Raw genomic sequence first — 18,590 nt, 5'->3', positions numbered from 1 at the left:
GACCCTGATACACACTGACAAAGAGCAGAAAAGGGACTGTTCCTCCTACATAGGGTCACTTGGCAGATATGGATTGACACCTGTCCTCAGGGACCCTGATACACATTGACACAGAGCAGAATAGGGAATGTTCCTCCTACATAGGGTCACTTGGCAGATATGGATTGACACCTGTCCTCAGGGACCCTGATACACACTGACACAGAGCAGAATAGGGACTGTTCCCCCTACATAGGGTCACTTGGCAGATATGGATTGACACCTGTCCTCAGGGACCCTGATACACACTGACACAGAGCAGAATAGGGACTGTTCCTCCTACATAGGGTCACTTGGCAGATATGGATTGACACCTGTCCTCAGGGACCCTGATACACACTGACACAGAGCAGAATAGGGACTGTTCCTCCTACATAGGGTCACTTGGCAGATATGGATTGACACCTGTCCTCAGGGACCCTGATACACACTGACACAGAGCAGAATAGGGACTGTTTCCCCTACATAGGGTCACTTGGCAGATATGGATTGACACCTGTCCTTAGGGACCCTGGTACACACTGGCACAGAACAGAATAGGGACTGTTCCCCCTACATAGGGTCACTTGGCAGATATGGATTGACACCTAACCTAAGGATACCTGATACACACTGACACAGAGCAGAATAGGGACTGTTCCCCCTACATAGGGTCACTTGGCAGATATGGATTGACACCTGTCCTCGGGGACCCTGATACACACTGACACATAGCAGAATAGGGACTGTTCCCCCTACATAGGGTCACTTGGTAGATATGGATTGACACCTGTCCTCGGGGACCCTGATACACACTGACACAGAGCAGAATAGGGACTATTCCGCCTACATAGGGTCACTTGGCAGATATGGATTGACAACTGTCCTCAGGGACCCTGATACACATTGACACAGAGCAGAATAGGGACTGTTCCTCCTACATAGGGTCACTTGGCAGATATGGATTGACACCTATCCTCAGGGATCCTGATACAAACTGACACAGAGCAGAATAGGGACTGTTCCTCCTACATAGGGTCACTTGGCAGATATGGATTGACACCTGTCCTCAGGGACCCTGATACACACTGACACAGAGCAAAATAGGGACTGTTCCCCCTACATAGGGTCACTTTGCAGATATGGATTGACACCTGTCCTCAGGGACCCTGATATACAGTGACACAGAGCAGAATAGGGACTGTTCCTCCTACATAGTGTCACCATTTTTAGCCCAAGGCAGCTCATCTCATCAGGCCTTTTTTAGTCAAATGTATCGCCCATTGTCAGTCCCTTCGGGATCCATCCCTCATTCATCTTAATAAAGGTGAGGTAATCTAGACTTTTTTGACCTAGGTGACTTCTCTTCTCAGTGACAATACCTCCTGCTGCACTGAAGGTCCTTTCTGACAGGACACTTGAAGCGGGGCAGGCCAGAAGTTCTATCGCAAATTGGGATAGCTCAGGCCACAGGTCAAGTCTGCACACCCAGTAGTCAAGGGGTTCATCGATCCTCAGAGTGTCGATATCTGCAGTTAAGGCAAGGTAGTCTGCTACCTGTCGGTCGAGTCATTCTCTGAAGGTGGATCCCGAAGGGCTGTGGCGATGTGTAGGACTTAAAAAGCTCCGCATGTCCTCCATCAACAACACGTCTTTATTTTTTATTTTAATTTATTTTTTTTAGATTTGCAAGGGAAAGGTTTTAATTTTTTTTAAATACAGATTTAGTTACAGCGTACATTAAACATAGAATTACCCATCTTAGCAAACAAATATGGGGATTCAGCCACAACACATGTCTACACCGTGTCAAGCCCACCACTACATCACAGCACCCCAATATCGGTGGGCTCCGCACTAACCCTAATCTGGGAGAATAATATGCCCCTTTAAAGGTGACCACAGGATATCAGAAATTGAGGAGAGTCTCTGGAAGCCGTTTAACCCCTTAAAGGACCACTATAGTGCCAGGAAAACATACTTGTTTTCCTGGCACTATAGTGGTGCCCCCACCCTCAGGGTCCCCCTCCCGCCAGGCTCTGGGGAGAGTAAAGGGTTAAAACTTACCTTTATTCCCGCGCCGGGCGGGGAGCTCTCCTCCTCCTCTCCGCCTCCAATCCTCCCTTTCGGCTGAATGCGCATGCGCGGCAAGAGCTGCGCGGGCATTCAGCCGGTCTCATAGGAAAGCATTTACAATGCTTTCCTATGGACGCTTGCGTGCTCTCACTGTGATTTTCACAGTGAGAATCACGCAAGCGCCTCTAGCGGCTGTCAGTGAGACAGCCACTAGAGGATTTGGAGGCTGGATTAACCCTATTATAAACACAGCAGTTTCTCTGAAACTGCTATGTTTTATAAAAAAAAAAAGGGTTAATCCTAGATGGACCTGGCACCCAGACCACTTCATTAAGCTGAAGTGGTCTGGGTGCCTAGAGTGGTCCTTTAAGGACCAAACTTCTGGAATAAAAGGGAATCATGACATGTCACACATGTCATGTGTCCTTAACTTGCAGAGGTTGGCAGAGTACATGAGTACACGCTCTTTGCACGCTATTGTGACACCAGATATGAGTGGCAATGTGCACTTGCAGAGGTTGGCAGAGTACACGCTGTAGGCCTGACACCCGCTTGCAGACAAGTAACTGCTATTCAATCTATAACAGGGAAAAAAGTTATCCCACATTGAACTAGTGCCCAGTTAAAATGCTTGACTCTTACTTACCCACACTCAGTTATGCCACACACATTTCACCACTACTCTCACTGAATCCCTCTGACTACGGCTAAATTCATCTTCTACATCAGAACACTACTCCTAAGATTGGGTTGTATCCATGTCTCGGGTCTTTCATTTAGAATAGGGGCAGCTTCGGTCTCCTTCAACACTGACACTCCAGTGCATATTATTAAAAGATTGGGCAGATGGAAATCCTCAGTCTACAACCGATATATTCCTCATCCCGAGAAAGAAATGAGGAAAGCTTTTAAAAGTTTGGCTTTGTAAATTTGATGCAATAAGTGTGTTTTTCTGTAATACCTTTTCACCCTCTTTGCATGAACCCGATTTACATATATTACTAATATGTTTCTGAACATATATATTATATTTTTCACTCACTCACTCACTCTCTGGGCCGTCCTAAGACATCATGCTGCCTAGGTCCAACGATAAATGACTATGGGGGTTAATGTATAATAAACACAGGTTACTGGCTATGGGAGGATAATGTATAATAAACACAGGTTACTGGCTATGGGGAGGATAATGTATAATAAACACAGGTTACTGGCTATGGGGGATAATCTATAATAAACACAGGTTACTGGCTATGGAGGGATAATGTATAATAAACACAGGTTACTGGCTATGGGGGGATAATGTATAATGAACACAGGTTACTGGCTATGAGAGGATAATGTATAATAAACACAGGTTATTGGCTATAGGAGGATAATGTATAATAAGCACAGGTTACTGGCTATGGGGGATAATGTATAATAAACACACGTTACTGGCTATGGGGGGATAATGAATAATAAACACAGGTTACTGGCTATGGGAGGATAATGTATAATAAACACAGGTTACTGGCTATGGGGGAGATAATGTATAATAAGCACAGGTTACTGGCTATGGGGGGGGTAATGTATAATAAACACAGGTTACTGGCTATGGGAGGATAATGTATAATAAACACAGGTTACTGGCTATGGGAGGATAATGTATAATAAACACAGGTTACTGGCTATGGGAAGATACTGTATAATAAACACAGGTTACTGGCTATGGGGGGATAATGTATAATAAACACAGGTTACTGGCTATGGGGGATAATGTATAATAAACACAGGTTACTGGCTATGGAGGATAATGTATAATAAACACAAACACACAAAAAAAATAATAATACAAAAAAAAGTAAAAAAAATGAATGCAGCTTCAGAATTAATCTAAATTGTATGCTGTCTAGGAGGTGGGATGGTCTGGGAGGGAGGGTCTACTGCTGATTGGCTGGAATGTGTCTGATTACTGTGCGGTACAGGGTCAAAGTTTACTCAATGATGACGAATAGGGGGCGGACCGAACATCGCATATGTTCACCATCCGTGACGAATGCGAACAAGCTATGTTCGCCAGGAACTATTCGCCAGCGAACCGTTCGGGACATCACTATGTCCCAGATGTGCTCAATTGGATTCAGGTCTGGGGAACGGGCGGGCCAGTCCATAGCATCAATTCCTTCGTCTTGCAGGAACTGCTGACACACTCCAGCCACATGAGGTCTAGCATTGTCTTGCATTAGGAGGAACCGCACCTGCATATGGTCTCACAAGGGGTCTGAGGATCTCATCTCAGTACCTAATGGCAGTCAGGCTACCTCTGGCAAGCACATGCAGGGCTGTGTGGCCCCTCAAAGAAATGTCACCCCACACCATTACTGACCCACTGCCAAACCGGTCATGCTGGAGGATGTTGCAGGCAGCAGAACGTTCTCCACGGCATCTCCAGACTCTGTCACATCTGTCACATGTGCTCAGTGTGAACCTGCTTTCATCTGTGAAGAGCACAGGGCACCAGTTCTCTGGCAAATGCCAAACGTCCGGCACGGTGTTGGGCTGTAAGCACAACCCCCACCTGTGGACGTCGGGCCCTCATACCACCCTCATGGAGTCTGTTTCTGACCGTTTGAGCAGACACATGCACATTTGTGGCCTGCTGGAGGTCATTTTGCAGGGCTATGGCAGTGCTCCTCCTGTTCCTCCTTGCACGAAGGCAGAGGTAGTGGTCCTGCTGCTGGGTTGTTGCCCTCCTACTGCCTCCTCCATGTCTCCTGATGTACTGGCCTGTCTCCTGGTAGCGCCTCCATGTTCTGGACACTACGCTACCAGACGCAGCAAACCTTCTTGCCACAGCTCGCATTGATGTGCCATCCTGGATGAGCTGCACTACCTGAGCCACTTGTGTGGGTTGTAGACTCTGTCTCATCCTACCACTAGAGTGAAAGCACCGCCAGCATTCAAAAGTGACCAAAACATCAGCCAGGAAGCATAGGAACTGAGAAGTGGTCTGTGGTCTCCACCTGCAGAACCACTCCTTTATTAAGGGTGTCTTGCTAATTGCCTATAATTCCACCTGTTGTCTATCCTATTTGCACAACAGCATGTGAAATTGATTGTCACTCAGTGTTGCTTCCTAAGTGGACAGTTTGATTTCACAGAAGTGTAATTGACTTGGAGTTACATTGCGTTGTTTAAGTCTTTCCTTATGTAATACCCATTATTTCTAGACTCACTTAATAAATAACAATATTTTGCTCTGATAAGAATACAGCAGAGTGAAGGTTATATTATACTTTTCTTAAAAGAATAATTGGGTCACTAATTAGGTTACTATTTGACATAGGACATTGTCTTTCTCAGATAGGTTGTCCAGTATGTTCACGTTCCTACAGGTTTCAGTATATTCATTCATGTTCATGGCTCTTACCCATAACTTACTGACATTACTATTATTATTGCATTTTTATAGAGTCAACTTATTCCATAGCAATTTACAATACAATAAAGGAAGGGATTTTACAAAAAAAGAGACCAACTATTACAAATTTTGACAGGAACAATACATTGATAATTAATTTAGTTTTAACCCCATTCTAACTGGTTCAAATGTATTTAAAGCTGCATTCTAATTTCCACTTCATGTTTTAAGCCAATAAAATACCACAAAATGTCAAGTCACGATCAAGAAAGTCACGAGTAGAAAATGCACATTTAATACAGTATGATAGCTGCTGTCTGATATAATTATGCTAGACTTCCTGACGTAACAACAGATATATTTCCCAACTCATACATACAATCATACAATCAAAAAATAAAAATGTTTAAAATGTAATTGTTTATTAATGTCTGTTTATGAGGCAGTTGTGTCTGTTTATAAGGAATAGTTTGTTAAAGCCAAGTTATTTGGCATTGAACATAATGTTTGAAATATAATAAACAAATACATCTGAATTTTATTTCCTAAAAGTTCTGTTTGTGTATTTATTGCAGCAGAACAATCTTACTCCATTCGTTCTAAGAATAGCATTTTCTATTGTATATGCACTTAAACTGTCATGGTTTAGTTACAATGCGTTCAAATTACTCTATCTTCTAATCTTTGTTACTGTGAACAAAGGTATATCATTCCGGGATGACAATTTCCATTTGTAATATTAATAATTCATAGAATAATTTGAATGTGTTAAAACCTATATATACATTTAAATAGTAACATATGTGTCAGGGCTCAACAAATCCCAGGTGCCAGGTCACCATGGTGACTAGGAATTTTGTCCTGGTACCTGGGTGTTTGTCAATCCGTTCAGCAACTGCGGAATCAGTCCTCCTTTGCACACCCGTTGCGCCTGGCTGAGGTAGAATGGAGCCAGGCATCGAGAGAACTGTAATCTTCCTGCTCTGCTCCCTTATGTGCCCTGGGGTGATACTGAGAGGAACAAAATGAGTTCTAGGTGAAAATAACAGAGAATCTTTATAGAATACCAGATTTTTAAATCGGTGAAAAGTGAAAAGAGAAAAGGAAGAGAAGGGAAAGGGGGAAGGAAGAGTAAAAGGAAATTTGGTCACTGCTGTTGATTTGTTAATCAGTCTGAGATGGATGGCCTAGTTCTCTCTGTGATGGCACAAGATGAGCTAAAACCAGCTTGAGAACTGAGCGGGGACCCACAGAAGGGCAGGCTAATTGAGCTGTTGTGCGTTTTCAGCACTCTCTTGAGACTTGTTTTTTTGCTCTCCTTAAGTTTTAGGACTAATCCAGACGTGGACCCCTTGCTCCCGGTGCCTAGAGGGATAACTTGAGTCTAAATAAATTTGAACTTGTTTGGAAAGCATTTCAGAGTGTGTGTGTTTTTCCTTACTGGTTCCCAAAACATTCCGTAAGAGGGGTGCCGGTTTCCATCCATCAACCAGAAGGTCTTTGTCCCGTGTATACCTGATTTATCCCCAACAGATGCTGGCCTGGTTCTCTCTGGAAGTGCACAAGATGAGCTAACACCAGCTTGAGAACAGAGTGGGGACCCACCGAAGGGCAGGCTAATTGAACTGTTGTGCGTTTTCGGCACCTCCCTGTGAGGAAGCAACGTCTGCTCTCATTTAGGACAGTTAAGGCAGCATATCAAGTTACAACAAGGAGCAGACTAGCATCTGACTGACAATGCTGGTGCAGGGGCCACATAACAAATCACGATCCGCACTGACTGTACCAGGCTTATAAGGCATGTCTGAAAATGGATATAAACCTAGTGGCTGCATACACAGCAAGCAGGCAGAGTATGACTCACTGTTATCGGTGAATATTACATAAGTGATTGACCCTGGCCTCGGAGAGTCTGGAACAGAAAATTCCTAAAATGTCAGTGTGTCACAAAACGCAGACTGGATAGAAGCCCTACCCTCTTCCATCTCCTTTCTCCCACTGTTGAATGTTCCTTTATATTCCTCATTTCATTTTTATCACTTCCCCCTCCTCATCATTTAATGTTTATCCCTCCATATTCCACATTGCTTTCTAATTCTTTACTTCCTGTGCCATGTTGACCTCTTCTATCTTTAGTTCATAAAATGTATTTATCGTTTCCTTAAGTCAAAGCACCTCTTATTTCATCAGTCTGATACATAGCATTTAATCGCTCCATAACCTGCATTTTGTATCCAACCCAAACAAGACTCACCCACCTAGTCCAGTGCAGTGAGAACTGTACGAATACCCATATCACTAAAAAGTAATCCCATGCATTCCTGCAGAGAGTGGAGCCTTTGAGATTTTTGTTGTTTTCATAACCACTAAAAACACTGACAGTGTGAGTAAGGCTTTAGGACCAACAAGTTTCCCCGGATAAGCTAAGGCTAATCTAGCAGTGCAGTTACTGTTGTAACCACTACTTGTATAACTAATTTTAATGAGAGAAATAGCAAATCTTCAAGGTTTTTCATTAAAGTTCAAATGCCCTCAGTCTGGATCATCAAAACTAATGTGGTACCATCCATGAACTTTTGGACTGTAAAATGTGGACATTGTTATCACAATTTATCAATGTTCAGACTTTGCAACACATTCTCTGAATTACTTAGAATGTATTAGTATGAAGGTGCACACATGGATGATATCCTGACTGAGTTCCTGACTAAAGTGGCCAGGTTAGAGAACTACCGGATCCTGATGTGACTTGGACAGGATTCCAAATGTGACAACCTTTTTAACTCATTCCAGAGAAGTGAGCAAGATTATACATAAGTACTAACATGTCCTAAACTCATACCCCGAACTGGATAATCTGTTTAAGGATTCTCCATTGAGGTCCTTTTGGAGATCCAGAAACTTCAGGGATACCCAGTTATCTAACATTAAAGACAAGTTTCTTGATCATTGCATCAACTACAATAGTGTGATATGCACTATTACTTTCTGTCACCCTACAACTGGGATCTCATAAATTGACAAAGTTTACAATATACATGCTGAAGCGTCTATGTAATTTGGCATCCATTGGTAACATTTCAATTGACAGTACTATAGGCGATCAGAAGAGTAACACAGGGATCATTGTCAAACATTATCGGTTGCACAACTCCGCTTTATGGCTATTAAACATGTTAGACAACACATAAGGTTTGGAAACGTTAGCCTACTCCTCAAGAGAGAAAGTCATACCGTATCAATGAATTAGACACCATGTTTTCTAAGGATCTGATTGTAGATCGTATTGAGAAAAATACACCTTTTCTCTTTTCCTTCTAGTTTTGCTGTGTTCATGATATTGGCATTCTCCCTGTTTTGATTCCTAAGAGGGATCAGGTCTCAGGTAATTACTGACACTTGATCCAGTATTGTTCCACTCCTTTCATGTGAAGCCCTTTATTTTTGTTTTTATGTGACCTTGATTTTTTTTTGTTCTTTTCATTCTTAGTGACTATTGGAATGGTTTTACCAAATTAATATGGCTTAAGTAACAATTGCTTCCCAGTTCTTGAGAAACGCTAGAACCATAGTTGGCATTGAATTTCCAATTGGTGAAGGGACAACTTGAACTAATGTGGATCAAGACACCAATCCTCAAGGAAATATAGTTTAATGAAAAACTTCTTGACATGAGATTTTTTATTTTTTCTGTTTTACTAGATTTACTATATTTATGTGTCCTGTCTTGGCTTCACTCTCATTTTCTAAAACCTTTGGCATATGTGCTTACTTATGGGTTCCATACTGGTAAACTCCTTTAGGACCCAGTGTCTGACCGGAAGAACTGAGGACCTCTGGTCTGAGATCAGACTTTACTCTCTACTGCAAGTCAGACTCTGCTTGGATTCACTTTCACTTATCGACTTATGGGATCCTGTTGCCTCTTTCTGTTTATCTTCTTGCGGACTTGGTATTTGAATGACTATATTTTACTTTAACATGCACATGTCCAGTTAGCGCTTGGTTGTCATGATGACCAGATGTGGCAGTTCAAATTCCTGCTTATGTATTTCTCCTCCCTCATTTTCTCAGTTTCACATGCTACTTAAAGGTTGCTTGATAGAGGTAGTTTTATCCTTTAAGAAAGGTCAAAATCCGACATGTTAAGATATTTTGTGGCCTGTTATCACATCCTTCAAGGTAATTTTAGACATGCCAGCTGTGTAGTGTATACTTTTTCTATTTTTGGTCAAACAGATTCTTTAAGTTATTGTTGTGTTTGCTTATTAATTTGGAATTTGGATGTATCCTATGATTGATGTGTCACTGTTTGTATAGTCATTTTTTGTAATACTTACCGTAATAAAGACTTATTTTTTATATTTCGTTTTATGTGCTGCTGTGTTTAACTATATATGGTTTACCCACAATGTAATTTAGATTTCAGCCTGTCCAAATGTTTGAAATCCAGAACTCAATCATGTAAATATGCAATTGAACATTCCGATTCAACATAATTTGCCCACCATCTGCTTGTAAATTTGGTTCAATTTAAATAAAAACTGTGGTAAGGGGAGACATTTTAACAGGCCTCCATAATGAAGGTCTATCAGCCTAAATTAATATTTTGCTAAATCTTTCATGGGGGGAGGCAAGCACTCCCATCATATGAAATGCCTAATATGCCTAAGATTATGTGAGATCTAATGTAGAAACCACTTAATCTTACCTGATCTGTCAAAGATTTATAACCCTTAATAATTGTTTGCCTAAAATTTTCATGTGGGGGCTAGACTGAGGGCTAGCCCCCACATTAAATACATGTATTTATGTGTGATCTTACAAAACAAGTAGCTGATCATACCTGTTTAAATGAATGATCATACCTGATCAAATGAATACCTACCATAGTAGCTAACGTTTTGTCCAAATATTTGTTAAGGGCTGGCTGATGACAGGTTAGCAGCACCACTAATAATTGTTAATATGTCTTCTTGCTTATTCTATGTTAGACCTAACACAAACAACAATTGATCTAACCCGATATAACAAAGATCACATGAGTTGCATAAGATTTGGTTAGGCTAACCTGGCTGTGGTATGCTAGTAGTGTCTGCAGATACAAATGTGTAAAGTAAACACAGTGATATGACTAGCGATTAAACCATTTTTTACCATGCATGCTGTGTAAATCCCAGCCAGGGGAGGTGTGGTTAGGGCTGCATAAACAGAAACAAATTTAATTCCTAAATGGCAGAGAATTGAGCAGTGAAACTGCAGGGACATAATCATTATACAAAATCCGCTTTCTTATGCTAAAGTTGCTTTGGTGTTCAGAGAATCATTATGAAAAAACATTTTAAGTATATGTAACTTACCTGTTTAAGCTTTTTTAAATCTTCATCAAGCTCAAGGTTGTCCAAGATAACCGCCACAAACAAACTGAGTAAAATCTAGAAGATGAAAGAAAACAGTTACATTTTTAATTTATGAGCCACAATATATCTATCAACAAACAGTAAAATATTAACCTAAGCCTCAAAATGTAAGATTTTATTTCAAAAGGCATGTTTTGGGATAGGTTTGTTCATTGTTGACCAGGCTGGATGAAATCGCCATTGATAATGTAGAAGTGAAATTTTCTCATTATCAAAACATTTTCAAACAATGTCACACTATGAATGTAGAATTTTGTTAAAATCTGCCAGATTTGGAGCACCTTAACTAGAATGAGCTGGTTATGGTGTGTCAAAAAAACACGAAATCTGACATCAAATCAGAAAACAGGGCGCCACAGTCACTTGGAATAAATAAAACTGAAATAGGAGATTACCAAAGATAGAAGAAAAAGGAAGAAACAATCAGTGGAAATACAAAAGTCCACTTTATTAACAAACAATAGCACACAATAGTGCAAAATCACAAAATATATCAAATTAAATACATAAAAGACCAAAAATTGGTCCAGAGCCCCTAAGGACAGCAGCTTCAATCATACAAGTGATGATGGTAATAGTGAAAGAGCTAAAGTGCAGAGGTGCAAAAAATCATAACACTCCTCCACAATCTAGAGGCAACACAATGCACAAATCATGCTCTATAATATAGAATAAAAAATAATACACAAGTAGAAACAGAAGACTGCTATACCGAAATTGCAGGGCTCGGGTAATTGCTCAACGCTTTCGTCAATGCCGACTTCCTCATGAGATTCTGAATCCTTCCTGGTTCTTGCTTCTTTTAAATCCGCCGGTCCTGGCGTTCTTTATTGATTGCGCATGCGCAGACCGCGTCCGGCGCACCTACTATTTTTTAGTATTTTTAACGTTTTTTTTTAGAAGTTTTTAAGATTTTTAATGGTGATTCTGTTTCAATAAAGATGCATGGTTTGAGATCTGAGTTTGGTCTATAATTATATTTACATTGATGTTTTTATATCTACATACCATGCCATGTTAGGATCTTTCGGGTTATGTATATATATATAGAAATTCTACTCTCCCACTTAAATTTATACAACGCACTGTATTTTTTATATGACAGTTATATGCCCCTTCGTTTATGATTTCTTCACTGTTTGGAATTCGCATATATAATGATTTGCAATTCACATACATCTTAGGACCAATTGTAACAATATATGTTTGATTTATTTAATTTCGATTTTATATTTCATTGAAACAATATATGCTTAATCTATGTAATCCTTATTTTAAAATTCATAGCCAAAACAGCTAGTCTAGGTATATTTTGTACACCATACTTTTTCCTCCCTGGTCCAATTTGTATCTCATTTATGAGGTTAGCTATACTCTGTTAGAATGCAGATTTTAATTCGGCCAGTCTGTGAACGGGGACCGCATGAATATCGAGCACTCCAAGTGGCGTTTTGCCAGTTTTACGGCTGAGTACAATACACATAAAGTTGATTTGTATTCCACACCGGCCGGTCGCACGTCATTATGTTTGACGGTGCGCCGGACGCAATCTGCGCATGCGCAATCAATAAAGAACACCAGGACCGGCGGATTAGAAAGAAGCAAGAACCAGGAAGGATTCAGAAGCTCCTGAGGAAGTCGGCATTGACGAAACGCGTTGAGCATTTACCCGAGCCCTGCAATTTCAGTATAGCAGTCTTCTGTTTCTACTTGTGTATTATTTTTTATTCTATATTATAGAGCATGATTTGTGCATTGTGTTGCCTCTAGATTGTGGAGGAGTGTTATGGTTTTCTGCACCTCTGCACTTTAGCTCTTGCACTATTACCATCATCACTTGTATGATTGAAGCTGCTGTACTTAGGGGCTCTGGACCAATTTTTGGTCTTTTATGTATTTAATTTGATATATTTTGTGATTTTGCACTATTGTGTGCTATTGTTTGTTAATAAAGTGGACTTTTTTATTTCCACAGATTGTTTCTTCCTTTTTCTTCTATCTTTGGTAATCTCCTATTTCAGTTTTATTTATTCCAAGTGACTGTGGCGCCCTGTTTTCTGATTTTGATGTCAGATTTCTGTTTTTTATGTATATTGGTTGGGAGTAGCCTAAGGGCAGTGGCTTGCCTGCACTGGTTTTGTGACCAATCACTATCTTTTCACCCAACTATCTATTATATTTTGGTTATGGTGTGTCAAAGGCTTCTATATCTACCACCTGATAAATATATTAAAGCAAAAGCACATTTCAACCTTTTTTTTGTTTGGTTATTAGGATTAATGTGTACCTAGTACATTGATAAAAGTACAATGCACATATTTGTGACCATGGTGTACCTGAACTAAGTACATTTATTTTTATGTAAAAGCACTCCAATTCTTTGTAAAAAAAAATAGGATTGATATGACAATGAGATGGTGTAGCTACGACCAAACACATTCAAATAGTTTCTCTTGTATATTGTCTTCTGTTCATTAAATCATTGATTTTCCTCTCTAGTCGTTTCTCTCACACCTCACCCCTCTGCCAGTCCTTACATTGGCTTCCTGTATGCTATAGGAGTCAATTCAAGGTACTAACTCACACCTATAAAGCACTGAACAACTCTAGCCCCTCTTATATCTCCTCACAGATCCATAGGTATGTCCCTTCTCGGTCTCTCCGCTCTGCCCGTGACCACCTCCTGTCCGTTGTCCGCACTCGTACGGCCAACTCGCGCTTGCAGGACTTCTCGCGGGCGGCTCCCTTCCTATGGAATAGCCTGCCTACCGCCATCAGACTCTCCCCTAGTCTTGCATCTTTTAAGAAGTGCCTTAAAACCCATCTCTTTAGGAAAGCTTATGGCCTCCAAGACTAACCCTTACCTCACATACCTGTCTCTTGCCCTCTCCTAAAGGGCAGCCCACCTTATTTGATTGTAAATTCCTGTCCTAATGTGTTTTACACCCCACCTCCTATAGAATGTAAGCTCGTTTGAGCAGGGTCCTCTTCAACCTATTGTTCCTGTAAGTTTATTTGTAATTGTCCTATTTATAGTTAAATCCCCTCTCATAATATTGTAAAGCGCTACGGAATCTGTTGGCGCTATATAAATAGCAATAATAATAAAATTAGACTGAGTACCATTAAAGGAACACTATGAATACAAAGATGTATTCCTAACCCTATAGTGACCTGCTAACTAGCTAGAGTACAGCACCTCCCCATGTGTGAAGGAGAAAGGCAGGCGAGTTTATATAACATTTCTACGTTGCTGTGGTGCTGACTCCTTGGCTCAAAGCATATGTTTTGATGATCTCAGCAATTCTAATGTTTTCCCCACGGGAACAAAACTGGGAGTCTAAAGCATAGATGTCGCAAAACTCTGCTTTAAGCCAATTAAATCGTCTCTATGACACCATCTGATTCAAATTGCCAAATTTCACATGGCTATTTGGACAGATGTGCCTTTAGTGGCTGTCATCGTGACAGTCACTAGGGGCATATTATTTCTGCAATGTAAACATTGCTTAGCTGCAGAAGACCAATGTTCACAGTTTCAGGCGTAAGACTTCTAGGACATGGCACCCAGACCACTTCAATGAGATGAAGTGGTCTGGGTGCCTCTAGCTTAGTTTGTTGGCAAAACCCTACGGAAAAAATGAAAATTACCAAAACTAATGTACCTATTTTTGTTCTATACTTTGTTAAAACATAAATAGCATTAATTGTGTAATAGTTTAACTATTAAGTAGGATAAACTATTTTCTGGTTGAGAAGGGGTTAAAATGATTTATGTAGACAACATTTTTCCTAAATCATACAAAAACTGAAAAACATAGGCATAGTATAATTCTGGAGGTAAACGTACTTCGGCTTATACAATTCTAATAAAGCAGAGTCTTTTCTATTCTTAATCAACAATGCATGAAGAAAAGTTACATTTGCAATTAAACCTTTAAACACAGTTGAGTTCATTGAAAGGATTTTATAAGCCTTAGGTACTGAGCCATTGATAAAAGTTGTTTCTTTTTAATTTTTGTTGCAGGTGAAAAATATCCAATTTCACCTCGCTAATATTATTCACTACATTATAGTAAAAAAATATATAAATTAAATTGTAATAATAATAATAATAAAAATATATATTAAAAACATTGCAGTTTTGAACTTATAAACAGTAAAATGGCTGTAAAATATTTTCCATGGATCTTTCACATTTAGTTTTCATGTGTTCTTAAAGTAAAGCTCTTTCCAAAATAAAACAATGTATTTTCTAAGATTCGTAATTAAAGGTGCAAATTATTATTAGTTGATAAAAAAAAATGTAAACAACGGGAGTTGCCAGACTTGGAATAAAATCTCAGTCTTTAATTAATAAGAATCATTGGGCAGCATATATGATTTCCACAACTCCACATTTAAAGGAATTTGAGAGGATAGAACATAAGAGATTCCATTATAACAATCTAAATAATACGGAAAGGGTGTTTTTTAAATGATTATGCCAAAGGAGTGATGTTGTTTTTGCAACATTTGAGGATCCCACAGTTACTGAATAAATTACATTTCAGTTACATTTTTGTTTTAGATTGTATAAGTTTTATCCTCACCCACAATTATTTTTTATTTCAAGACCAATTTTAGTTACTGATTTGGTATGCCAACCTGTTAATGGCAATGTTGGAGGATAGTTATATCCAAGTTGAGCATGGCTGGACTGCAAACCTCGCTTGAAGTCATTATAATTTGGGAATGTCCAAAGGCTAGCATATTACAATGTTTAACATATACTAATAAGAATGATCTAGACATTAAGTTTATCCCAGAGATTTATGAAACCTGTATTAATGGTTTAGATCAGGCCTGTCCAGCCTGCGCCTCCCCAGATGTTGCTGAACTACAACTCCCATGATTCTTTCAATGAAACAGATAGCCAGGGAGTCATGGGAGTTGTAGTTCAGCAACATCTGAGGGGCCGCAGGTTGGACAGCCCTGGTTTAGATAGTTCACTGTTTATAGAAGATGGATGTATTTTCAGTAGGACTTATTTTAAACCCAAGGACAAAAATAGTTACAATGATTTTAAAAGTACTCAGCATTGTAACTGGCTCAACAACATTCCTAAAGAACAATTCAAGAGGATCAGTAGGAATTGCATGAAGGATGAGAATTGTATGACACAAATGGGAATCAAGAAAAGGAGAAGAGTCGTCAAGTATTAAACCAAAGATCAAATCCAATTGTACATAAAAAAAATAAAATGTGAACGGAATTTTAATTTAGCTTTGAAAACTCCATACAGTCAGAAATTCAAGTGGATAGAGAACGCACTACAGAAATGCTGGACAGTATTACTACAGGATAGTACTGAATAATGTATTGAAAAATATTTACCAGAGGGGACTACGGTTATTAATAATAAAGCAAGGAATTTTAAATCATTTTTAGCACCCAGTGTTTTACCTACCATGAAGAAGCAGATTCCTGCTTGTTATATCTCTAGACCAAATGGTTTTTTTTTTAAATATGGGCATTGTAAGATGTGTCAGCATCTCCCAAAATCTATTAAAGTTTTTAAAAGCAGTACAAGTGGAGCAATTTTTGAGATTAAATATTTTATCAATTCTTCCACAAAAAAATTAAATTTAGTTGTTACAATGTCCATGTGGCGTTCAATATGTGGGACTGTAATCAGACCACTAATTTTCATCCTATGTGGATTGTTTTTTTGGGGGGGATAAATACATGCAAAAACATAACATACAGGGATAGAATTTATAATTAGTGGGGGAATAGCTGCTAGATCCAAGGAGACACCTGACTGCTATTTTGGGGTCAAAAGGAATTTTCTTCCCTAGTTTGTTGCAAAATTGGAAGCGCTTTAGACTAGGTTTTTTTGCCTTCTTTTAGATCAACAGCAAAAACACATGTGAGGAAGGCTGAACTTGATGGACGCAAGTCTCTTTTCAGCTATGTAACTATGTAATTATGTAACATTGTGCAATAGGTTACAGAAAGGAAAAAAGGAGTTAGAATATATGAAAAGATTTCTAAAGGATAAATTAAATTAAGAACAGAAATATGGATAATTCAAATACACTCAATATATTCATTTTCATGAATGATAAAACTCTGCTCAGTTTTATACTGATACAATTAGTTTCTTCTAATCTGTTTTATTATAATGTACAAATGACAAACAGAAAAAAAATCAATTATATTAAATTATACAAATGAGGAAAAGCTCAAAGAGATGTGAAATAATGGGCAAGATAGTTAAGTACTAAGGTGATTTTATATCCCATTCAGTTGAGGCACATGTATACAGGTAGAATCATGGAAATAACCCTTTGTAGTAAACTCAAGCAAGAACCAGATTTCCTTTGCTTGTCACCAATATGGTATAAAATTAAAAGTCTACTTAAAAAGGATGCCCCCACATTTTTAACCTTAACTGCAACTTTTATGGATCAACACAGAAACAAATGTAATGTAATAATACATTTATATTAGCAACTGCAACAGGACAAACTAATAATTCATCCTTTTAGTGTTCTAGTCCCATGGACACCTAAGGTGTTGCAACTAGTAGTCCCAGGAGATGCCTAATCTCTTGCGCCCATAATATTGCCCCTAAAAGCAGCCCTCGGGAGATGACCGTTTTGAAAGCAATTTCAGAAAATTGCAAAGCAACTAAACAAAAAAAAACTCTTATAAGGAAATGTATAGAATTTTATGTATATATGTTAAATCTCTCATAGGGCTACTCACGAAATGGACAATTCAAAGTGAATTTAAAATTTAAGGACAAAGTAGCCAACATTTATTGTACAGCGCTATGGAATCTGATGGCACTATATAAATAATAAAATAATAATAATGATGTTCACAGTGACATTAAGTCACACTCGTTTATACAAGCATGGGAAAAAGACCTGGGGGTGACACTCATCGAACAGTAGTGGAAAATAAATACTCCCACATGGAATTAGCTTAAAAGTTGCTTTACAGATGGTACCTAGTATCAACACTCTTTACCCACATGGGACCCAGAGCATCCGACAGTTGCTTTAGATGTAAGGATGTAGGCACTATGACACATATATGGTGGTCATACCCCCAAATAATAGGCTTTTGGAAAGAAACAGTAAATTTGATACGCTGAAGAATGGGCATCACCCTCCCTCATAGTCTACAATATTATCCTTTGCACCACTTTTCTTAAATATGAAATACCTTATGTATCATATAATTATGGGCGCTAATGGCCATTAGTTGAAACTGGGTCAAACATGGCGAGGACATTTTTTGCATCGATCACTTATTGGAAAATATCTTGGGAGAAATGGGAAAAATGACTAACCCACCACCAGTTAACTGAAGTCAACAAAGCTCCAACAGCTCTGCCTATACCAATATATCTGCAATTGTACAAGTCTATACCAAGCCAAGCACTATATACAGGAGGTGCAAAATGTTGACAAATGTATGTAACACTACAAAGCAACTACAGCATTATGACTACTTGGCAAAACACTTTGGACCTTGGACCTCTCCGCATGTCGCCTTGACCTCCATCTTATAATTTTTTTCCCCTTATTGGTAAAACATGTTCACTTATGTTCATTTCACTTAATTACCTAGCTAAATATTTTATGCACTACCTCATGCAATGATACATGTAGAACACC

At 39.1% G+C, this 18,590-nt stretch overlaps 1 protein-coding gene across 1 annotated transcript in view; it reads right to left on the bottom strand.

Moving 5' to 3' along the window:
- The window catches only part of NALCN (sodium leak channel, non-selective), a 550,494-nt gene that overhangs the window by 194,940 nt on the left and 336,964 nt on the right, over nucleotides 1-18,590 (bottom strand). The window contains exon 16 of the mRNA XM_063425294.1: nucleotides 10,858-10,932. Within this exon, the coding sequence (XP_063281364.1) occupies nucleotides 10,858-10,932 (75 nt within the window). The remainder of the gene's footprint in view (nucleotides 1-10,857; nucleotides 10,933-18,590) is intronic.

Source organism: Pelobates fuscus, chromosome 1 (assembly GCF_036172605.1).
Source record: "Pelobates fuscus isolate aPelFus1 chromosome 1, aPelFus1.pri, whole genome shotgun sequence".
Taxonomy (NCBI): Eukaryota; Metazoa; Chordata; class Amphibia; order Anura; family Pelobatidae; genus Pelobates; species Pelobates fuscus.
This window is presented reverse-complemented; position numbering and strand designations above follow the sequence as displayed.